Raw genomic sequence first — 24,596 nt, 5'->3', positions numbered from 1 at the left:
TAGATGACATAAACCATAGAAAAACAGACATGGCAGTGACTGACCTCCCTGAGAGTTGGATTTTACCCTTTTCATATGTCAAGCACCTAAGCAAAGCATGGTGCTGCTGTACACGTGAAAGCAAAAGCAGCTGCTTCCTTGCTTGAGTTCAACATCTCACTTCTTACCCCATTTTCCCAATCACTCTTTACAAAAGATTTTTTTTTTTTAAGTGATCCAAAGCACTATTTTCTCTTAAGTATATTTGAAAAACATGCATGTTCTGAACAGCCATCAGAGGAACACTGTAGGTCTCAGAAAGTAAACCCACATATCGGATGGATTTTGCCCATCCAGCTAAGTAACACTCAGCCCTCACTGTAAACCTGCAGATTCAATTACACTAGAACACAAGAGGCCTGCACCTAGAACACATTTTTGTTTCAGCCAGTTGTGCCAAAGACCCTCTTGCTGTGCTGAGGAAGGATTAGGGTAGGCCCTGTAGCACCAAGATGGACATATGGGAGAGAGCTGCCTCGTTGTATGAGAGCCTGAAATCTAAAATGGCTGGTTTTCATGGTGTATAAGTGTCCACACAACTGATTAAACTTGGAACTTGAGTTAAACTCTTATTTAAGCCTCAGCTTATAAGCACAGTTCCTATAGCTACAGAATACCTCCCTGCCAAGAGCTTTATAACCATTCTCTTACATTTCATTAAGCTTTTATTGTGTGGTGCTATTTGTACATGTATACATACATGTATAATGTGCACAGTTAATTACCTAATTAACTTCTGGAGCTCTGAGTCACCAATTTAACTTTTTCAGAGGAATAAAGGAATGGTGACCCATGTGCGTTTTCCAGCCAATCAAAAAAAGACAAATCACTCCTCAGGCAAATCAGGAGTCTCAACTTAAGCTTACCTGGACTTGGATCTTTGCCAGCATTTTTAAATCACTTTCTTAAATGTTCTAAAAAGCCCCCAGAAACATCTTTGAGCTTTACAGTCGGTGCACAGCAGGAAACTCTGGTATTAATTCATAACAAAATTAACCCTGAATGCTTTGGTATGGGAAAGATTGGCAAGTGTAGCTCTTTGGGAATAGTATTCAAATTAAAAGCTCATGGGTGGAGACAGGGAGTGCAAAGGTGCATAAATAGGCAGGAGGGAGCGTGGTGCTCTCACTGTGACCAGGAACACCTTCACACCCCGACAGGCACCTGGCTGAGCACACGGTAAGTCAGCGCTCACTCTTCTGAACTGCCTGTGTAACACTGGGCTAACTGGGGCTGCAGCAATGGGAGGGAGAGGCAGCAGAGTGGGCACAGCACAGCTGCTAGCCATAAGGACACACAGATATGTTGTCTTTGCAAGTTACAAGACGCAGGAGAGAAGGGGCTTTACAGGGCAAAAAGCTAAGCAGAATTGCACACAGCTTTCTAAAGGGAAGTTTTCAAAGGGGAAGTTTAATGTTTCTGCCTTGGCTTTCTGCACCAGTAACAGCGTAAACTTTGCCTGGTCTTTGACTTCCTTGTCATACAATACCTTTTTTTTTTTTTTTTTCTCCTTTCAGTAAGCATTACTTCCTCTACAAAGCTACAGCTAAAACAACTCAAGGCAGCCTTGAAAATCCATTCTATTTAATTGTAAATTTACTCAATTTTCTTCCTTGCCAAGGAGACTTTCCTTGGGACAGGTATTCTCCTGCAAAATCCTATTTCTTGCTCTTGAAATCCACTCTGTGGAGGCTTAGAGGTCTATTGGACACCCAGCAGTTAAGGACATTGTATCACTGATGTGGATTCAGCTAATGCCTCCTTCTGCAGTTCTTACCCAGAGAAAAGACTCTATTTTCCCAGACTTCCCATTTTCATTGTCTGAATTTTAAAAGATGCTTGTTTAAATTTTTGCATGAATGTTTTGAATTTTCTGTATTGGTTTTGGAATTCCTTACATCTTTCTACAGTATCCAATATACTGGTATTTCAGTTTTAGGAGTAAGTTTAATGAGAAAACATAAGGTCATGCTAAAGCGTTTTCCCCCTTCAAAACATCTCAGCTGAAATGCTGAGGAGCTTCCATCAGTCATGCCTTGTCTCCACCCCCATGTCTCAGACAGGTGCAGGGCAAGCAATCTGCTTTGTGCTGCTTATAATGGCAAAATGCACTTTAGTTCTCACTGTTCCCCACTCATTCTATTATAGACTCTACTGCTTTCCAGGATTAGGTGATGCTAATTAGAGGAGACAGGACAGTCTACAGTTTCAACAGCAGCATTAGACTGTGTCTATGCTAATGGATCGCTATTAAACTCAGCTTAGACTTCTACATCTCATCTGAGTTGCTCTTGCTGCAAAAGGAATGAAGAGCCAACATGAGTTAATTTGTCAACACCCATGCTGTTAAACTGCCCAGTTATTTTATCAGTTGGAGATCCAGAGTGAAATAGGAGTTCATTAGGACTTGAAAGCACTTTTGAAATTGACAAAACTGTTGTTTCACTGAGCAAACTCAATATATGAAAAAGGAACAGAGAGAAAAACTTAACACAGGTGCACTTTAAGAGGACCACAGGTCAATGGCACAAACACAGCAGGAAGCAGCCAAATCCTTCATGACTCTTTGCAGAGCAAACCTCTCCCTTCCCTTACACTCCCTGGAGCCCTCACCTGGAGCAGTTAGCTGACTCACCCAGCTGCATACCTGACCACGGCAGCGCCTCCGGCTGCACCTCAGAACCAGCAGCAGGGAGGCAAGGAAAAATGAAGGCTCTCTTCCTTATCCCAGGAGCAGCCATGGAGAAGAGCTACGCATCCGTGTTCCTGCTGCTCATGGCCATCTCCTGTGTTCTGGCGAAAGATATAGGCAAGAAGGAGACGAAGGAGACTAGCACTAAACCAAAACTGCCTCAAACACTCTCCAGAGGTAAAAACACATAGATACTAGAGACCGTACTTGTGTGTATGTGAGTTTTTCCTACTCTCTCCTTTCCCCTGGGCAGGCTGGGGGGACCAGCTCATCTGGACGCAGACGTACGAGGAAGCCCTCTTCCGCTCCAAGAACAGGTAGGGCGCCCCCGCGCTACGGCGCCCCCTACCGGCCGCCCCGCGACCGCCCCGCTAACCGGGCTCTTTCCTCTCCCCCAGCAATAAGCCCCTGATGATTATCCACCACCTGGATGACTGCCCACACAGCCAAGGTAAGATTTCGGCACGGAAAAGAGGAAAAAAAAAAAAAAAAAGGAGGCTTTATACCACCGCGCTCACTCTTTACCACAGAATAAAACAGAGTTAATCATCTGTCAGTGCAACAGATGTAAAAATGTTATTTGCTCTAACTGTAAACCGCATGTTCTCACATTCATTCTATCAGTTTGTTTGAATTTTCTTCTCTAGGGCAATATTACCAGTCTTAAATATATATATATATATATAATTCCTCATTGCTTTCACTCTAGCACTCAAGAAGGTCTTTGCTGAACATAAGGAAATACAGAAATTGGCTGAAAAATTCATTCTCCTGAACCTTGTGGTAAGTGTCCCTTTCACACTTCAGGTGAAAGCAATAAAGTTTTATTTTTGATTATGGCTCTTCTAGCTCTAAGTAGGCTCTTTTACAGCTGGGATTGGCTAGGAAAAATGCTCAGTGCTGGGGCATAATAGATTTCGTAACAAAGCTCTTTCAACTCCAGCTTCCATAACCACTAAATAGGAAGGAATTTAAATTTTAATGTAATACTGTCATTAACTGTTGTCATCAATTCTCAGCTCTAGCAGTTTAAAGACTGTATCCCAGGCAGCAGATTTCTGAAATTGTTAATGTATTGCTTAGCCTGCATTATGCTGAGCATAAAGAAGAAAACGTCCATGTTACATGCTGTCTTGCAATCTTGACCTGGAACCTCATTTGCTCTCTTCCAGTACGAAACCACAGACAAGAACCTTGCCCCTGATGGCCAGTACGTCCCTCGGATTTTGTTCATTGGTGAGTACCTCTCGTAATGACAGCCCCCCTGCATTCAGGTACACATATCACCAACGCATCCTTATAAGCCTAGGTCACAAGGATCATTTTCAGTTGACCACAGCAACTGCCATCTTATTCCTTCCTTGATTCCTTTTTAAGATCTGTAGGCTGAAAACTGTCTCAGCTTATGGAGTTAACTCATGCACTATGCAGTGACATGGGCCTAAGGCTGATAAACACAGATCAGAACCAAACTTCCTAACAAAACTGCAAACAAAATGTTCAACACAGGAGTTCAGTTACATCATAGAATGAAGGTGAGTTGGTTGTTAGTGGAAGCAGACTTGCCTTGCAGGAAAACTTAGGAAGCAAGCAGAAGTGCAGGAAGATTTCTTCTGCTTCAAGGTTACTCTTGTGCTCTGCAACTTTTCTCCTCCTCTTTTCCAGATCCTTCCTTGACTGTGAGAGCTGATATTACTGGAAGATACTCAAACCGTCTCTATGCGTATGAGCCCTCTGACATTTCCCTGTGTAAGTTACATGTTCTCAAAGCAGTCACATCTTTTCCTGGATAGCACCAGGCATGTGCACCTAGTGCTTGCTGAAGGACCATTATCTGCCAGTAGGGGTAGGTTTGGGAAGGGTGTAACTGCACAACTTACTGCGTCAGTTTGTCCTGTTATACGCTTGGCTTTACAAGTACTTTGAGGACAAGTGCAGGTGGCTCAAGTTCAGAAAAATATAGATCTGTTTTTATACTCATTTTATGAGGTGTTAAACCATTATAAAACCCTACATCTCCAGGTTACCGGAGTTCATAAGATGCATAGTGCATCAGATTCATTATAGCTGTTGGCTTTTGAACACAGCTTTAATAATAATGACATTTCTTTACAGTAGCTGGTCACTGGCAGATGAAGTTGCAACAACAATAACATGCATGAATATTTCATTTCTAGTGTATTCAAATATGCAGAAAGCACTGAAGCTGCTGAAGACTGAGCTGTAAAGAGAAGGAGGATGCCCTGAAAGACCACTAAGTCTGGTTTTCACATCTTCTCCACTCATTCACACTGCTGAAGAGACTATTTAGTGATATTTAGTAATGTATAGTGCTGGTTTATGAACATAAACACTAGTTTTATGTTAGCACTTCTGTACAGGGCAGCATTTTTAAAAGCTGGAGGCTTTTAATTTAAGACATACAGGGGAACACTGTATGACCCAATTGTACAAATGATTTTTTTTTTTTTAATAAATCCATTTCAAGTGTTTACATACAAAATGGTGCTGTGTTTTTTATGCCTCCCTATTATCTATCACTAGTGGAGTAAAATCAGCTTTACTTACTCCCATGGCTTGTTACGTTCTATCCAAGCAGCTTTTATTTGCAGTTTTAGCAGCTGGTAAAGCTCCATTCCTCAGCATGCTTTCTCTTCATTCATTTTCTTGTAACAGGACCCTATGCCCAGCTCTCATTACCAGTCCTTTCTTTATAGCTAGATAAGAAGTGCAGACCTTTCTATGCTTAAAGTTAATTGTGTGGTAACGTGCCTAATGCCTGAGCCTTTAAGAAGAACACATTCTCGAAAAGTTTTCAATCATCTGAGATAAGAGGATGTGGTCGTTAAGGTGTGGTATTGTTTTTAAAACTGACTGCATCTGAAGTGATTGGAGGATCATCATTTCTACATAAAGCTCTTTTTAAAAAGAAGGTTAAAACGGCTTCTCTTAGATCTTGGATCACACTGGAATTCAGTAAAGCCTTGAGACTAATAATGAGACCTTACATTTGGTGTGCACAGTTAGCTTTCAGATCGCTTGAGTTTGCTTATTTAGAAACCCAAAACGAACAGCAGATCTAAACAAACAAATCCTGCAGTTAACGCCGTGCAAGTTGGTACCACCTGAAGGCTCAGGCCTGCACGAAATACAAATTATTTACAGAGGCTCCAATCCAAGTTACTTAAAATAAAACTCAATCTCTTCAGAAAATCTGGGAAATTATTTCTGACGCGTATGTGCTCAATAACTTGAAGCACACAGGATGAAGAGGGTTTCCTGCACGTGGGATTTCTGCAGGTCCTCCAGGCCTTTCCGCTAGGCCTATTTAAAGACTTGTTGAAGTGTCTAAGTGTTATGATGCAATGTGATGGAAAGTACAGCGACTGCAGCAAGTTGGCACAACCCCAGGATACGGCAAATGAGAACAAGCCCCAGCACAAGCAGCCACAGAAGCAAAGGGAGAAAAAGCACTCACCATTAGCAGGCCTCCAGCAGGCAGGAGTCTCCAGAGCAGGCACCCTCACCTCCTCTGCCAACTCTCACATGAGGTCTGAGAAGGGGCGGATCCTGGAGAAGCATTGCATGCACCTGAGCTCCTCTGGGAGGAGGGCCTCTGGGTTGGCCCTGCCTTCACACCAGGTGCTCAATCACTGGTTCAAGCTGTGACTGAGCATTTCTGCTACACTAAGGAACAATTTAGAATTGTTTGGTTTTGTCTTGAGGCAGTTATTAATCTGTTGACATCTTAAAGAAGGAGAAGACAGATTTCTGCTTCCTCTAGAATAACGGGCTTTATGAAAGCATTTCAACATAATTAATGTCAAAAAGCATTTAATATAAGCACTGAATGCTCCCAAACTGCCTTGTTATTCTGATATTCTGCTGCTGTTAATAAGCTCCTAGAAGATTTGGTCACAATTAAGTCAAACTCTAAAGCAGTCAGAAAAATTAACGCACCTCTCCAGAATACAGCAATAATAAAATTGTTGTACATCCAAAACTGTTTTCTCAAGAGGAAAGACAGGAAAAAAAAAAAAAAGAAAAAAAAAGCCACAAAAAATAATAAATTAATTAAAAGTTCCATCTAAATACATTAGAAGAGTACAGCACCTCTTGTATACTGATATGCAAGTTAGGCTTCTAAAGCAAGTCTCTTTCCCAGTTCTAAAGTCAGAATAAATCAGTTTTATTGTGTTCCTTCCCCCACCTTAAGTAAATGAATCCATCTCTGATGTGAATTTCAAGGTTTGCAGTTGTTTGGGTTTGTTTTTGTGTTTTTTGTTGTTGTTGTTGTTGTTTTTTAAATCACAATCTTCAAAAGACGAAGTGTTACATATATAATAGAAAAGCTTTAATCAAACTCTACACTCCACTACCTGTCTTTTGAACACTAAAGCAAGCTCACACTAAATGTTCTGAGATGTGACAGCTCTAACATTGCCACATTTTCACTATTTTCTCAGAAATGCAAAGTTACATTCCAGTATCACCTACTATATTAATGAAACAAGAGCCACCCCAAACCAAGCTGTAAATAAATCAATAAAAAGAAGGAAGAATCAAAATTGAAGCAGCCACAGAATATTATTTCAACCTTCTTACAACTTCTTAATACTTCTCCTCTAATTTATTACATTAACACACAAAATACAGGGACTAGGAAAATTAACTGCCGCTAAGGACAGCTTTGGGACAATCTGTTCAGGTTCAACACTTCCCTTTGAAACCTCATGACAATTCCTTCTTGAGCAGCCCTAGGCACACAGCAGTCTCAAAGTGTTCTGATGAGCATATATTTCATCTTCTTTCGGACTCCTTTCCCAAACCAAGAAGGCAGCTTCCCAGCAAAGGCAGAGCCCTTTGAGAGCTACCACTATTAACATTCACTGCCTCCCTCTTTCCTCCACACTCAGATGCTGTATTATTTGGCAGTTTAATTTAATAAGCCTCACTTTCTCCTCCTGCAGAGCTGTCTTTTTCAGGCTACAGCAGCTACCTACCGTGCCAGAGGCAGCAACTTAATGAAGAAAAGGTACTGTGCAGGCCTGTGATTCGTTGTGATTAGAAATAACTGGAACATTGTGCACCTCTGGTGTTGACACCTCTGTTGACATCTTCCAGCTCATCTATCGCTTCTGTTAGAGACTGGACCAAGGACTACACTTTCTTTCTGCTCAGACAGCACTCAGCACGTGAATTATGCACATTTTAACTTTAATTCTTTTCTCTTTTTAAAACAAATTAGTGGAAAACACAATTGGTTCCCCCCCACCTCTGGTTTTCAATCTCTCATCAAATCAAGACTTTTAGGTGGACAACAGAGGAATAAATACTGCTAAATTATTGCAAGAATAATGTTACACCATCTGTGAAAATGTTTGTACAACTTTCCAAACACCAAGTCAAGTTTCTTACACGAACAAGATGACAGACCACTACCGACTCCGATGTCGTGCAAACACCAAACTTCATTTTGATGTCAAAGAAAAAAACAGGTTCAAGTTGATTAGCTGCAGATTACATTCATTACTGTTCTCAAAGTGAAAATATCCGGTAAAAAATAAAGTACTTTTATTTTCAAAAAGAAATCTAAATCTACCAAATAGCCACAGCAAACAGGGAAGGGAAAGGGTGAAGATTACAGTAGTCACTTATGTGCAGTACAGAAAATAACAAAACAACTTCAACTTTTTTATAACCTTAACAAGAGAGTGAGACCATTATTTAGACACAGAATGCAACTAGAATTCATCCTAAATCCTAATCAAATCATACAATCAAACAAGCACTAAACACCCACCATTTATTTTTGTAATTTTAATGAGAAATTAGGTGAATTTTTGTAATTAATGAATACAGCAGAAAACACTTTTTTTTTTTTTTTTTTTTGGACACCAGAGAAGCTAGTAGTGCTTCAAAACTCACTGAATAGAGTTCACCACACCAACTACCAAAGTCTTTAACAAAAAATTATCAGCTCAGAACAGCATTCTGATTCTGCCCAACTACTGAATATGCCAATCTACTTCAAGATAGTGATTCTTATAAGAAAAACAGTGAATATTTAAAGATGAAAACTGCAAACTTATAGAAGGTGAATTTTCCTTCTGGTACACAGAGTATTCCTACTACAGAGAAACACTAAACTATGGAGATCTAGTATTCTGAAGTAGAGGATGCAGAAAGAAGATTCAGTCCTTTATAAACTTATCAAAGAAAAGCACTAGGGTTTGCACGGGGATCCTTTTGGTTCCTGTATCTATAGGTCAGCCAGACTCCCAGAATCTGAAAGAAAAACACAAAGATATTATTAAGCAGTCTCCCCCTTATCTTTCAACAGTTTTACAAAACTTGTTTTAAATGTAAAATTCTGATAATGAATTTACAGCACGAGTGTAGGGTATTTTGCTATTGCTAAAATTGCACAATCCCATACAACTTTCTTAATTAGAAAAAGAATGCACCTTTCTCAGAAAGATCTATCTAACAGCACAAAAAGAAAGGACAAATCTGTATCCTAAATGCTAGAAGAATATTTATAATAGGAGCATCTATTACTATTCTTTCCCCTCTTTAAATGCTAAATATTTGTAAACCTTTTTTTAGGATAATGATAAAGTAATATCCTTCAAACTTCTTTCATTTTAAAGCTACAGCTTAAGAATAAGGCTATTTTTCCAGTACATTTTCAAATTCTGTCCTTTTCCCTCTTCAGCTCCACACCTCAGGTAGAGAGGCCACAATTTTTTAGTAAATAAATGTGGGCAGAGGTAAGAGATGGGTTCTGCTTTAGGTGCTATATCTCTTGCTGATGTAATAAATGTGGTCTGAAACTGCACTACAGGAGCAGGAGCAGAATTCTAACATGTTGACAGGATGTGGAGCTTAAAGACCAAGCAAATAAACCAAAAGCAACAGCATGTCCATTACTTTTGGATAACAGCAAACCTAATGAGTTAGCTTTCTGCAAAATCTACAGCATCACATTTTCATGAGGTATCTAGTCAATGGTTTGTAGTGTAAATAACGGAAAGCTGTAAATACCCCCAGCCCTGTTTTTGTCAGACTTCGACAAGCTGACAGCCTGAAAAATTTTGACCTTATTAGATTTGACTCCTGAGACATGAGACAATACTGGGAGTTCCTGTAATGAAACCCCTAAACTTTAAGGCTTTTTTTTAATTTAAAAAAAAAAAAAAAGGTGAGATGAGAGCACACTGTTTTCTAATCTATTCATTTACCTCTGTGAAACTGAAGAAAAGTCCTATGCCTCCAACAAATCTGAGCACCATTCCCGAATATTCTTCTATTATTGGCGCACATGGTTGACACTGGTGACTTCTAAAACAATCCTGTAACAGACATAAACAGAAAATTGCAGCCTGTTTTCTGATGATGCTTCACCGATTGGCACTATTTTGTTGGCTCTGTAGCAGACTGCAAACCATGGGCAAAACTTTGGGAATTTTAAGACTCCAGAAAAGCAAACACAGAAATGACAACAGAATACAACCTATAAAGAGTGCTCTGCAATAAGATTTCCAGTAAGTTAAGGAAGGACCTTAGGATCATTGTGACAACTAATTTACAGATTTGTTAAAAACCTCTGCCTTCAACCAGGAAAGAAATTATAAATTTTGGAACAAACAGGATGAGAGAAAGAACTTACAGAGGAGCAGGTTTCATTTGGATCAAAAAATCTGAATCCACAACAATTCAGATTTCTCTCAAGGTCTGTTCTTGCACTTTTAGTGTTATTCCATCCCACCTCTAGAAGTTGACTCTGGAAGGTATAAGCAAAAACACATTAATTGAACTGTTTTCTATCTCAGTGGAAACAAATATTCTAGGCAAAGTAAATGATCCCTTTTTGCTGTCCTCACAAGAGCCAAAACAGGAGTTTTCCAAATATATCTCAAACACAAACCTTATTTGTGTGTACCTATTCAATGGAAAGAAGTCACAAAACAGAAACTGTTGTGCTCACCCAGTTTTGCTCCACCAATTACATAACATTTTATAGTTAAAACCTTCAGATACCCATGTCTAACAGGATAATATATTAAAAAATGACCTTAACTTTCAAACAGTCTGGATAGGTAATGAGATTCCAACACCTAACAGCAGCAAGCTTGGTCATAAATGGTCATAACTCATTTTCTTCCAGTCTTCTTCCTAAACCTGACAAGAGCACTAGTAATGGGACATGTGACTAATCTAACTGGGACTGCTCAGACTTCAAACAAATCACTCTGTTACATGTAGAGGAAGTAGATCATTTTGTCTTGTCCTTTCTTTATGGATTAAGGATTGTTCTCCGTACCCCACAGAAGTTGTCTTTCTTTCCCACAGATCTGCTCTGTACCTAATACCTTACACCTTTTCAATTACATGAGAACAATTCAGTGGTTTTTATAAACTTTACATTATGATTACTGTAGATTTCATCAGCTTATTTGGAACTCATGAAGACATGATATAATCAAGATACTATGCTGCTACACTTGTGACCAAAAACCTAGACAGAAACTTTAAAACTAAAACAATTTTTAAAGGACAGCTGAAAGGCAGGGACTTAAGAGATGTGTGAACAAGCCACTATGAGATGTGGATTAGTAATGGGACTCAGTGGGTCAGGCTGATGGCTGAATTTGATGATCCTGAATATCTTTTCCAAACTAGATGACTCTATATTTTTTGAAGGCAGATTTTTTTAAAATATACTCTTCATTTAGAGGAAAGCTACATATAAATATATGCATACATGCACGTGTGTGTGTGTGTGTGTGTGTGTGTGTGTAATAAGAAATAATGTTATGCTATAGGTTAACTGAGAAATCAGGAAGTATTTCTTACCTGCTGTTCCTTGTTCAGTGCCAAACAGGCACAGGAGACAGAAAACTGGACAATGAAGACTAGCAAGAGAATAATCATGTACTGTAAGCAGTAGTTAAAGATGCATTCTCAAAAATGTTGCTTATAGAATACATAATCATTGGATTACATCAGGTCATCTGAAACAAAAATCTACAGATAAATTCTGACTAGATGTGGAAAAGATTAAACTGTATCAAAGCAGAGGATGTTATTTATTTGGAGTCCACAACCAGAAAAATAAGAATATTATCTGATTTAATCTTTTCTCTCATCTGCATAGAACAAGTTTGTTATGCAAGGCAGACTGCTTATGCAGTGTTGGTAACACAAAAAGGGACAGCAAAGCACCATGCTGAGAAGGCCTGTGCTCATTTCTAATCTGAGTTCACAATTAAAAAGTAGGTATGAAAAGAAAGTGCTTATTGGCAGCATATGACTGTGCATTCCTCTGCCAGCTCCAATCATTTCACCGTCTATATCATTGTCCTCCATGTTAAATCACATTAGTAGTTCACATACTCTAGGTTGCTTTAGGGTTAAACACACAGTGAGAAGGATTTTTGATACAGTGCCTCACCTTAAAAGCTCTGAAAAAATTAAAGTATTTCAAAATTTTTATAAAGGGAAGTGAATATTTCTGTCCTCAGAATGAAAAAGAAGGGTAAAGCTGGGAATTTCTGCCTTCCACAAGTGGCTTTGCCTACCAGAGCAGATTGGTCATGTAACTTGAACCAAGCTGTAAACCATGTAATACACTGAAGGATACAAAGAACAGCAGCACTTGGTGATGTTTCACTGCACCAATCAATCCAACTAAGGCAATGAAGAAGAGGAAGATGCCTACAGCAATTGCCACTCCAACAACTCTGAAACTAGAGATGAGGCCGAAGCCAATTCCCCATGCTGCAATTCCAATCAGCAGCAGACTCACCAGCTGGAGGGAAGAGAAAACAAAGAGTTAGTCTGCATGTAGAAGAGGCTCAACCTACACACAACTACATTCTTTATGTTAAAGCTGTTATCAGAAAGGTATGTCTCTTTCCAGCACAAAGAGAAGCAGCACAATTCTCAACAAACCAATTCCCCACTTCATCCTAAAGGTGACTTAAGTACCAGATGTTTTAAGGCACACATATTCTTCAACACCATCAATGTGGAGCTGTTCTAACTTAGCCTACCTACAAGACGAGCTGTGCTGTGTGCCACTGATTATCTAGAAACACTGAATTTGTGTGGATTATAACAGGATTGACAAATAAGATAAAAAACATCAGCTTTACTTCATAGAACAGAAGAATGAAAATCCCAGATGTTTTCTGAAATATGCTGTAGTTAAAGAAAGCATGGCTGCACAGCTCTGGACATGGAAGAGAGCACACAGCCAAGATTTACTGTAATCAGAAATATGGTTGCATTAGTTTATTACTGAAGATTATGTATAGTTCATATATATATGATATAACACAATAGTTAACAAGGTCACACAAATATATTTTTTTCAGATCTGTATCTCAAGGACTGCATGTCATGAAACAATAAAGGTGTCCTGTCTTTGCTACATAATTAGTCAGGAAAACAGCTCTACTATGAAGTAAATCCTATTTCAATGCCCAAAGCACTCTTATGCTATTTCCTTCCTTTAAAAGATGGTATTCAGGGAAGGTAAGTGGAATCTGTCTCTGTTACTTTACTGGAATTTATTGTTTATGCAAGCAGGAAGCTCCAGCCTTTCCTGTTTCCATGCCAAAAACACAGAACATTTAAAAAAAAAAAAAAAAAAAAAAAAAAAAAAAGAGAAAAGAAAAAAGAAAAAGAAAAAAAAACAACATAAAAAGCTACAGAGAAACTTGCAGTGAGTTACAGCAGGAGGTAAGCAGCAGACAAAGCCAACCCAGATGACCAGTACACAAGATGCCTAATGCTCTCATCCAAACCTGTCAGACTCGTGCATAACATTATTACATTCTGTTATATAGCATCAACTCAACTTGGGAGGTTAAAATTTACATAAGCTTGCCCTCGCCAGAAAATACCCAGAAGATGTATCATTATCAAAACCAGTATGTGCTCAGTTTGGTCCAACTCCATGATTTTACACCACAACAAATACAGAGCAACCATTTACGCTTGCTGGCTGGTTTCTGTCCAAACAAGATGTATTATGACATTTTACTGCTTATCCAGAGGGATTTTTTTTTTAAATTGTAAATTCCCAGCTTAGCCATCATTGCAGTGTGTTTGCCCTAAAGCAGGGCACTTTTCTTGGTTTCAACACAAAACAGGTGAAGATGTATTTTTCAGCTACAGTACCTTTCAGAAGCCTGGTCTGTGTAATGCTGCTTTTGAAACAGAAATCTTAGAGAACATCAAGGAAGTTGTAAAACGAGTTGTGATGCTCATCAAGACCAAAACATGGTGTGTGTTTTCTTCCACTTGTGTTCAAAGAGGACAATGCCTCAGAAAAGTTTTTTACAAATAGCCAGTAACCCTCAGGAGAAATTTAAGACAGGCCAAAAGAATACAAGGATTTGCCATACCGACATCTTTCTTTCACCACATGAAGAGACAAAAGAATGGTATCAAAGTCAAGGAAATTTTTCAATAATAAGTATAGTTTTAGGATTAATTCACATTAGTTTTGTTTCTCTCAAACAAAAAGCCTTAATCATCATATTAAGTTAAAAACAACACACTGTGCCAAGTTGTTATGAATCTAAACTACAGGGAAGAGGAAAGAAAACAACATAAAAGCCTTGGCTCCGACACAGACAGATTTTCTGATTGCATGCAGCACAGGGCTATGAACTACATAATGTTACTGCTAAAAATTAGCTTTGCTAATCAGTTAAGATTTATCCATCCTGATCTATGCCCATTCACTTTATTGCATTATCTGATACCACTGGGAAGAGTTATCTTACTATATAAGCATCAGAAGTGAACAACAAAAGAAATCACATAACTCAATTTCCAATCAGAAATGGCTGAGTCAGGCTGGCTGGGGCCCTGAGCAACCAGATGTAGCTGCAGATATTCATTCATTGCATTCATTGCAGGAGGGTTGGACCAGATGACCTCTATGTGTCCTTTCATCCCAAATGTTGCTATAATTCTACTTCCTGTACTTCACATCAGCTCCAAAGCACTGAACTCACACCACCACCACACAGCTCTTGAAGGTGCTCTCTCAAGAAGAATCTCAAATGTGTCCATTTTCAATTTATTTCACAAAGAAAAGCAGAAAAAGTAGGAAAAGCATCTCCTAATCACTTTCATCAGGGCTTCTTTCTGCTGCCTCAGCTATACTTCAAAATATTTATCTATTCAGATCTTTGTTCGATTATTTGTCAAGTCTAAAATGATTAAATCAATTTTATTCCTACAAGCATCAAAATCAAAACCAAAATCTGTGCCTAAAACATCTGTTAGATACATGGAGTTTTGGAGCAGCACTGTACCAGTTCTTGCTGCTGTTAATTCTCACTTTCCATTATTCAAAAGATGTGTACATGAAATTAAGCTGTATGACACTAGAAGTTATTACTGTGACTATCTTGCCCAAAAAAACTTTTCTGGTATTAAGAGTTATATACTAAATCTAAAACTGCCACAGTTTTCAAAAGAGAAAATATTCCAGGCTTAAAATCTGTTGTCAAACCTCAAATGTTCAAGAATTAGGCAGAAAAAAAAAAAAAAAAGGTTCTACCTTCTCTTTGAGAACAGTAATTTTCTATTCCTATAGGAAGCTAATTGTTCCTTAAAACATCTGGAAATTCATTATGATCACAGGTCCGTGTCACTGGGCTCTGGCTGGCAAGCAATGTAAAAGTACTTCATCCCATCAGCCACACATCATGTGGATGAAAGCCACTATCAACTACTCTACTTCTGGTCACTTGAAAAATGCAAAATTGACCTTGCATTTTAAAACTGAAATGGAGACAGAAAGCCATTTTTCAAAACAGATTTAGGATTAAGCTCATGCCTTCTTCTGCACGTTGAAAGATAGATTAAATAAATGGCTGTTATTCTTTCATTCTGACACTCAGAATCATCCCTTCTGGTTTCTCATTACCTGGTCAACAGGTGGCTGCCAAGGAAATATCAGACATGCAGGCCAGCAGTTACCAATTTGGGCTGCAGGTGCAATTAACTGCTCAGATGCAGATCTTCACGGAATAAACTCCATCTTGTAAATTGAGCATTTCAGCTCTTTTGTCCCCAAGGCCCACCCCAGAAGAATAAAAGCGTTTTTTCCCTGTTATTCATTGCATAACAGAATGAACAATACAGATATGTAGTTTCATTGTGCTGTTTCACAGCAGCAGCTTTGGGAGCTTACTCCCAGAGAAAATGATGCCATCCTTGGAAATCAGAAACATAAGTTTCCAATAAGTTTGCCGATCTATATTTCCAATGTAGATGAAATGCAATTTCATCTACATAAATATTTGATTATGTAAAACTGGTGTTTCAAATATTTGCCCAATAAATCTAGTAAAAATAGTCCAGTTTCTACTGAATACAACCAGAATCCATTTTTCCCCACAGTATTCTCATTAGTAAGCTGAACGAATGTAGACTGGAAAAATGGAGTGGACTGTACAACTGAACAGAGACTGGATGGACTGCTGAGTTAAAAAACTACTGGATGGCTCAGCATCCAGCTGGAAGCTGGTAAGAGGGTTCATAGAGGGGCTGATATCATGCAGTATCTTTATAGACAACTTGAGCAATGAGATGGAGTGAATCCTCAGAAAATCAGTGGATGATACTGAAAAAGAAAGAGCAACCAACTCTTCAAGTAGCAGAGGTTCAGTTCAGACAGACCTGATGAACTTGAGTGAGCAAAGAGAAATCTCACAAAGCGCAAAATTCTGCACCAGGATTGCATCTGTGCATCTTGGGAACAGACTGGCTGAGCAGCCTTGCTGAGACAGAACTGCAGATCACAGACTGCCAAGTGGAATGGGAGCCAAGAGTCTGCTCTCACCACGAAGGGAAAGTCAAGAAGAGCGGGATCAAAGGAAACTCACACTGCAGCTTCACCAGCATTAAGTACTGAGTTCTATTTCAAACCTCCCAAGTAGAAAAGGAATGGGAGAGCCTGGAAAGGGTCACCAAGTGGCCTGGAGCCTTGAGAGTGATGTCTGAAAATCATGGGATGGAGCTGGGTTTGTTCAGTCTGACAAAGATGTAGTAGCTCAAGGGTAAACTAATAGCAGCTGAAAATGAAGGACCATTGCAAAACCAATGGAGGCAAACTCTTCTCAGGACTTACTGACAACAAAACAAGTGCAACACCCACAAGGTAATGGCTTGAAAGGTTCTGGACATCAGAAAAAAAAAACCCACAAACATCTGCAAGTTGGTTTGGTGCTTCTCAAAGGTGTTGTTCTCAAAGGTTCTCAAGACTCAGGTAGATATAGGCTGTCAATCCAGCATTGCTCACAGTCCTGCCCAGAGCAGATAAGCTCCAAAGTTGCCCCCAGCCAACGCTCCCACACCGCCACTGGCTGCTCCACCGCAGGAACCTTGCCACTCTCCTCACTAGAAATTGAAGTCTTACCAGAAGAATAGGGGCCAGATTTAGCACTGAGCAAGGACTTCTCTGAACCACTTAAATAGAGATTGCAATCATCTCCTAGAACTCTGTCCTCTTTCCTTTTCTCTTCTTACAAGCTGTCCTCAATAAAAGAGAAATGAATGATTCTTCAGAAGTACTTACAAAGAGATATAAATGGTCTCATCCACTTAAGGCAAGTTTACATAGGGAGTAAACAGGCATTAAGAGCAAAAGAATGTATTACAATCTCAAAGTAGTGAAAGCTGTCTCACAAAGATGCTACAGGCACATACTGTCCTCAAACTGGAGAAAACAGAGCCAGAGGAAGCGTGTGCATGTGTGGATAGTTAACAGCAGCACTCTGAATTGCAAACTCTCGTTTGCTATACAGTAACTTCACCAATACAAACTCCAGCAACCTTGTTTAAAAATGCACACACAAGCACAGGCTTAAGCACAATCCAATATATCACTCATTCATTTGAAATTAAGTAAATGCTTTCCCTGAGCAGCCCTCCAGCAGCACGAGTCCTAAGAGAAGTGCAGTAGTTTTCACTATGAGGCCAAATACTTTTTCTACAGAGTCTGAAAATGATAATTAAGAGAACAAAGCGTATTGCCTACAGACGAATGTTACTCTCATGTCAGCATCTCCACAGAAGAGGCTTTAAGGACTCTAAGTTCAAGTTCAGTGTAAAGAATCAGATTCCATTTTAAGCATCTTCCATTACATATTAACGTGGGGTTTTTTTTGTTATATGTACACATACATACATATACGTCACACTTAAAGGATATTGCAAGTTATGAGAATGGCATTTTCTTTACTTTTAGATGGTTTTAAAACAGTAATTTATAGAGTTGTCTGGATCTCCTTTTCCCTTACAAGTATTATAAAGGCTAATGCTTGATTGTGTTAACAGTAAGTTAACTAGAGAAGAGGACCAGCAAACTCATGGTGACTTCAGCTTCTGTCACAAAGAATTTCTTTGGAACTTTTTGAACTTTACCTCCTCACAGTACTTCTTCAGCTTTATCAAAAGCAAAGCTGGGGCTGAGCATCTTCCAAAATACTTCCAACAGAAAGCAGAATCTTTCACCTTTCTGAGACTTATTTAAGTGGGGAACAATCAATAGTCTGGTTACTGAACAGCTGAAAGGACGTGATGTGGAGCAAGACATTTATGTGAAGGGTAACATTCCTGTCTCTTATCTCAGAACCCAGTTCCTTTGGTCAGATGGCTGAGTACACAGTTCTTCATGCTACTGGCCAATAATTATTATCAAATAATTGTTGATCACATAACAAGCTTCTTTAGTGTTAAAATAGCAATGAGATTTAACCCATTTTGTACCCTATAGGTTTTAGAAAATGGAGCCTTGAAATGTTCCTGTGTGGCAGGAACACTTATCAGCCACGATGTTTACTTATGTACTTTGAGATGGGAAACATTTTCAGGAAGCCCAGTGATCTCACAGATCCTTCTTCCAAACATGGCTCACCCTCAACCTGGAAATAGCAGTAGACAATCAATGATTTAGGCTACTATTAATGATTTAAGGCTACTTCTGACCAGTCCAAGTGCTTCTCTAATCCATGCTTGCTTTAAATTATAATAGTGTCTACTTGCACTGCTAGAATAGCTAAAAGTATCAGTGATATCAAGCCATGCCATGTTCCATGTAACCTCCTCCTCCTGCAGCCTGCGATTCTCCAGTTCTGTCATTAAGCAAGCTCAGCCTTCCTGGTTCCAGCTGCAGCACTCTGTACAAGGCAAGTGTAAATACAAATCCTGCTCACACTTTATCTACAAATCCAACACGTCTGATTTCCAACCATGCCACAAATGGCTGTCATTTTGGATACCAACTGACACACAGCACACCTGAGCATGTTTTCTGACAAAACGTTTCGTTATTATTATTTGCTGTAGTCACTCTTTTGTATTCTGAAGCACGACCACAGAAAACTTCCCAAAAAGCCAATGAAAACAAACAGCCTAAGTCCACGTGAGCAACACTGACCTCCCCTGCCATGTGATGGGAACTTCTGTACCGCTGCCTGATTCGCACATCAAGAATAGATGGCACAGCTCATAGTGCTGCCTTCACCATATCCTTGGAAAAGGCAGAGGCAGCTTCAAGGCGAGCTGCCCTGCAGCCGAGCATCCAGGGGGGACAAAGAGCCAGCCCAACACGGGCTGGCAATGGAGCAAACTCTTGGCTCTGCACTCTGAAATGCAGACTGGAGATACCAGGCACAGCTGCCCAAATCTGGGATTTTTTCTCCTCATCTTTGCATATTTACATAATGCAAGGAAAGCAGTCTTGACAAAGGTGACAGATAGCAGGAACAGAGCAGTAACTCTGCACTGAGAGAACAGACAGCAATAGAAGGAGGGGGGGAGAGGGAAAGAAAAACCTTGAATTCACATAGTTTGAAATGATGCAAAGAATAGTGCACTGAATAGGCAGGCTAGAAACTAGTTCAGAGAGCAAAGTACTCTAAAAAAATAAATGACTTTAACATGGTTCTTTCTAATGTTATAAGGAAATACAAATGCTCTTATGGCATTAACTCTGTGGTATTAAAAATGGTTTACCATTAAAATTCTGTCTATATGTTCTACTTTAAATCAAATAGCCACTTCCAGGTTTAAGAAAAACTGGAAGCCTGCTCATCAAAACAAAGGAAAATGTGTGATGTTTGCTGCTGCAGGAAGAATTAAGTGGCTGCTCAGGTGATAAAAGCAGCACCTACCAACCAAAAGAACTGTTAGTATTTTTTTTTTTATCTTTAATTTGAATACATTTAATCTTGTTGCCCAGCTAAAGTTTCCATCTTTCATCACTTGCCAAGACATGGGAATTTCCCTTTCCTTTCTGAGAACCTGATTTGAAATAAGATATCAACTATTCACACTTGAACAGAATTACTCAAGTCTTCCTTGGGAGGAACACTGTCTGCTTAAGGAAATCCTTGTCTTAATAAAGCGAGCAAATACTGTTGAGGCCAGCAACCACCAGGGTTTTTATACCTGCAAGATAATCATAGAATGGCTTAGATTGGAGGAGACCTTAAAGACTATCTACTTCCAAACCCTCTGACATGGATAGGGCTACCATCCACCAGCTCAGGCTGCCCAGGATTCCATCCAACCTGGCCTTGAACTCCGCCAGGAATGGGGCATCCACAGCTTCTCCAGAGAGCCTGTGCCAGGGTCTCACCACTCTCTGAGGAAAGGATTTCTTCCTAATGCCTAAGATAAAACCCATCTTTTAGATTATTCCCTCTTGTCCTATCATTATCAGGCCACGTAGCAAGTCAGTCCCCCTCCTGCTTATAAGTGCCTCTCAAGTACTGGAAGATTGCAATGTCGCCTCCTCAGAGCCTTCTCTTCCAAGCTTAACAAACCCAACTGTCTCAACCTTTCTTTACAGGAGAGGTGCTCCAGTCCTCTGATCATCTTCATAGCCTTTCTCTGGACCTGCTACAACAGTTCCACATCCCTCCTGTACTGAGGGCCCCAGGCTCAGTACTCTAGGTGAGGCCTGAGAAGGGCAGAGTAGAGAGGGATGCTCACCTCCCTCACCCTGCTGGTTGCTGCTCTTTTGATGCAGCCAAGGATACGTTTGGCCTTCCGGGCTGCAAGCACACACTGCTGGCTCAAGTCCAGCTTTTTGTCATCAGGACACTCAAGTCCTTCTCTGCAAGGCTGCTCTTAGCGAGTTCTCCCAGTCTGTTTTCCTATCTCAGATTGCTTCAACCCAAGTGTAACACCTTGCACATTGCCTTGGTTAAAACTCATTAGGTTCTTGCGTGCCCACTTTTTGATTATGTCCAGGTCCCTCTGGATGGCATCTGTCCCCTCTACTGTGTCAACAAATAGGAGAGAGATAAGAAGGCTTTAGTTATGTGTGCATCCTTGAAAGCTGCTGGACTCTGTGTGCAGATATTTTGAACAGTTTCCACCAGTCTGCTGCTCAAAGGGAAACAAGAATATGATCAACTACATAAAGATAAAATTGGTCATATACCCAAAACTAGTACTTGTATGTAGACAAACAGCTCTTCCACTTCAAACCTAATTCCAGAAATATATTTCACTTTATGCATACTAAGTCAAGAGCCTCAGTTATTTTTCTGTACTCTTCTTGTACACATGAGAAACCATATGAAGTCAGCAAGACTCAGCATAGATACCAGACGTGTTCATACAAGACAAATTTAAAAATGGAATCTGAGCCTAAGGATATTTAGAGCAGAGAAGAACCAAAAGGCATCAGCCAGCAAATATCATCTGAAAGGAAAGGTAAGTGAGCAATTAGGTTACTTGGTTTATGGTTTCTTGCCTTAAACCAGTAACTGATTACTGCCAGAATGTATATTTTCCTTGGTGCTCTATCATAAAAAGTAGATCAAAACAGCATCAACAAGATCAGGTTCCTATATCCTAATTTGTTGTTTTAAAATCCAATGTACTTTAAAAAACAAAACAAAACAAAAAAAAAAAGGAGAATATAAATTGCAATCCCTGACATTAGTTCTGAGGGATAATTTATTCCAAGCATGTGACACAGACACAAATCAATGCTAGCAGAAAAACATTCAAGCATTACCTAATCGAGCTTATATTTCCCTCACTGGTACTCCCACCAATTATTGCTGTGAATTACTGTTGTTTGTTCTGGTGGTCTTCCACATGTTTTGCCTGTTCGGAAAAACCCAATCATTGCATTGTCAGGGTTTTATTTAGCCCAGAAGCAGAGAGGTCCATGCATTCTGCAAGAATTCCTCCAGGCTTACTAAACATTTCATGTTATTTCTGCAACTTAGAAATGAAAAGTGTTCATCTTGAATTTGCCTATCCTTAATAGGTGACCTAAGAAATAACAGGTGGATGTTCTAGTTACGCTGCTTCAAAGTCATTCCTTCCTCTTGGAAAAGCATATGTTATATGCATAGAAAAATATCAAGTGACACCCATAAAGTAAATTCTGCTCAGACATCAAGCAAGTTCAGGTCATAGGTGCACTGTGCAGGTACTACAAAGAGACGTATGGAGGTCTCAGGGATCAGATCACCCCTTTTTGAGGCTAAATATGCTCAGAAGACCTACCAAAAAAAAGGAAAAGAAAAAAGAAGTCTTTTGCATTATCTCTGGTTTGTTTGAAAAATCAGGGTGGAGCAATCCTTCACCTTGAGGAGTCTACATAGCTACACTTACCTGCAACCACAGATGGCAAATGAGTCCATGCCTACCTGTCCCCTCTGCTTTGCTGGGGGCTGGTATGGGTAATGCACAGTTTCACAGACATCCTCAGTGACTTCCAGCAGGTAAACCAGGCACACTATGCATGCTCCAGAGATTTTTTTTAGGGACATCCTCTGCTCTGCAAGCTCCTCTAAGTAACGCACGCATCAGCAGACTCTCCAACGCTAAAGGGTTTTGTTCTGCTCTTTTCCAAAGCAATGTATTTAAAATACAAGGTGATGCTCATTAATAAGCAATTCTGCCTTCAACACAGGCGCTTCTACATCCACTCACACTCTGCCCTAGGGATTACCATCAGGTCCAGTAACTGCTGTCTATGAGAACTGTTTGTTCTGATGAGCAGTGATAAGACCTGCTCTCCTGCCTTACTTTCACGAAGGGATCAGGCTGTTATCAGGAAAACACAGGCACGGCCTGCCAGCCCCAGCTCACCCAATTTCAGCACTGTGCATCACCTCCAAGCTCGGCTGTCCAACACCGGGCTGCCAACAGGAACCATCAGAGGACATATTACCTTTCCAGAAGTGCTGCAAGAGGAAGCCATTACACGTAGCCCTGTTTCTTTCTATTTCTGTGCCATTTGAAAATAGATAAGGAGAAAAAAAAAAAAATGCCTACAGTGCAATTGGAGATTGTACAGCTTTCTATTGAAAATACACCCCGAAACTCGCCCAGAAGAAAGCAGGCATCTGCCACCTTCGGACAGGAGCTTCCCAGAAGATGCGTTCTGTCAGCTCGCGGCAGCGAGGCGGGCAGGCACGGCGCTCACCTCCCGCTGCAAGGCGCCCCCTGACCCCGCTCAGCCCCTTTGTGCGGCTCAGCGCGCCCACACGGGGCTCCCCGCAGAGAAGCACTTGTCTCAAACCCTCGCAACAACGGAGCCAATCCCGCTCACTCGCGCCGGGATTCCCCTCCGCAGAGCCAAACGGGGCCTGGCAGGCTGGAGGCCGCCCGGCCTGGGCTGAGCTCTGGATTTCGACCCCGGAGGGCCGCGTCCCCGCGGCGACAAACCCGAGGCGGCCGCCTCCCTTCCTACCCCGACCCACGCACCGTGTAGAGCAGGTTGAGGGCGCAGAGGCAGTTCTTGGAGCAGGCGAAGCCGCCGCACACCATCGTGCCGCCGCCGGGAGCCTCGCCGCGGGAGCCCGCCGCCGCTCCGCCCCCGCCGCCGGCAGCAGGTGAGCGGGGCCCGGCGCCGCGCCCGCTGGTTGGCCGCTCCCGGGTAAAGGTAAAGAGATGGAAATGACGCGAGGAGCGGGCTGGGAGGCGGTGGCTCTCCTCCGGGGCTGGGCTCTGCCGCCCGCCCACCCACCTCCAGCCGGGCTGACGGGGCTCGCGGGACCGGGGAGGGGGTGGTGGGGAGACGTGCCCCCACCTCAGAGGCGGCGAAGGGAGGATCTCAGGTACCTGAGGATGATGGCGGGAGGTCTGGCATCTCCTCAGCCATTTTGTTGTTTGGGAAACTGTGGAGATTCCTCCCTTCATTTTCTAGGTCTACCTTTGATGGCTTAATTCCTTGTGTAATCAAAAATAATTACTCGGGGATTTGTTTTTCCAGGGCGTTTCAGCATTACAAGCAGTTTGTCTGTATATTTCTTATTAAAATTATTATTGATTTTTTTTTATGTGCTTTACTTTTTTTTTTTTTCTTTCTTTTTTTTTTTTTTTTTTTTTTTTTTAAAGTTAACCTGTGTGTATTTCCTTCCCTTGACAATTAAATACTTTTTTATTGCAGGTAGTCAAACAGTGATCCGTCTCTATTGCACCCTAGCAGTTTTACCAATGTTCTAATGCTCTTTGCAATGGACTGGAGTACTGCCACTGCTCACTGGCACTCTCTAAAAGCTTGTGCCTGCTGTAGAATCATAGAATCACTAGAGCTGGAAAAGATCTTCAAGGTCATCTAGTCCAAAAGTCAGCCCATCCTCACCATTCTCAGTGACCATGTCCCTCAGTGCCACATCTACATGGCTCTTGAACATCCCTTGGAAAAGAGACACCCCACCTCCATCAGGCAGCCTGTTCCAATGCATCGCTGCTCTTCCAGATAATAACTTTTTCCTAATATTCAGCCTTAACCTCTCCTGACACAACTAAAAGCCATTACCCCTCATTCTATTGCTGTTACCTGGGAGATGACACC

General features: G+C 40.8%; 2 protein-coding genes across 2 annotated transcripts; one reads left to right on the top strand and one right to left on the bottom strand.

The window, feature by feature from the left end:
• Nucleotides 1-1,120: 1,120 nt before the first annotated feature.
• AGR2 (anterior gradient 2, protein disulphide isomerase family member) lies at nt 1,121-5,219 on the top strand. Its single transcript, XM_048951699.1, has 8 exons — nt 1,121-1,218; nt 2,771-2,908; nt 2,985-3,048; nt 3,130-3,182; nt 3,441-3,514; nt 3,904-3,967; nt 4,397-4,480; nt 4,909-5,219. The coding sequence occupies exons 2-8, from the start codon at nt 2,779-2,781 to the stop codon at nt 4,956-4,958; spliced, it is 519 nt and encodes a 172-aa protein (XP_048807656.1). The 5' UTR covers nt 1,121-1,218; nt 2,771-2,778; the 3' UTR covers nt 4,959-5,219.
• Nucleotides 5,220-8,596: 3,377 nt separating this feature from the next.
• On the bottom strand, nt 8,597-23,649 carry TSPAN13 (tetraspanin 13). The gene is made up of 6 exons (XM_048951698.1): nt 23,504-23,649; nt 12,378-12,545; nt 11,591-11,671; nt 10,404-10,517; nt 9,976-10,086; nt 8,597-9,019 (listed from the first exon to the last, which is right to left on the bottom strand). Exons 1-6 carry the CDS (start codon nt 23,564-23,566, stop codon nt 8,945-8,947), a joined length of 612 nt encoding a protein of 203 aa, XP_048807655.1. The 5' UTR covers nt 23,567-23,649; the 3' UTR covers nt 8,597-8,944.
• Between the last annotated feature and the right edge of the window lie 947 nt (nt 23,650-24,596).

Source organism: Lagopus muta, chromosome 7 (assembly GCF_023343835.1).
Source record: "Lagopus muta isolate bLagMut1 chromosome 7, bLagMut1 primary, whole genome shotgun sequence".
NCBI lineage: Eukaryota > Metazoa > Chordata > Aves > Galliformes > Phasianidae > Lagopus > Lagopus muta.
Note: the sequence above shows the minus strand (reverse complement) of the source record. Positions and strands in the feature narration are given on the sequence as shown.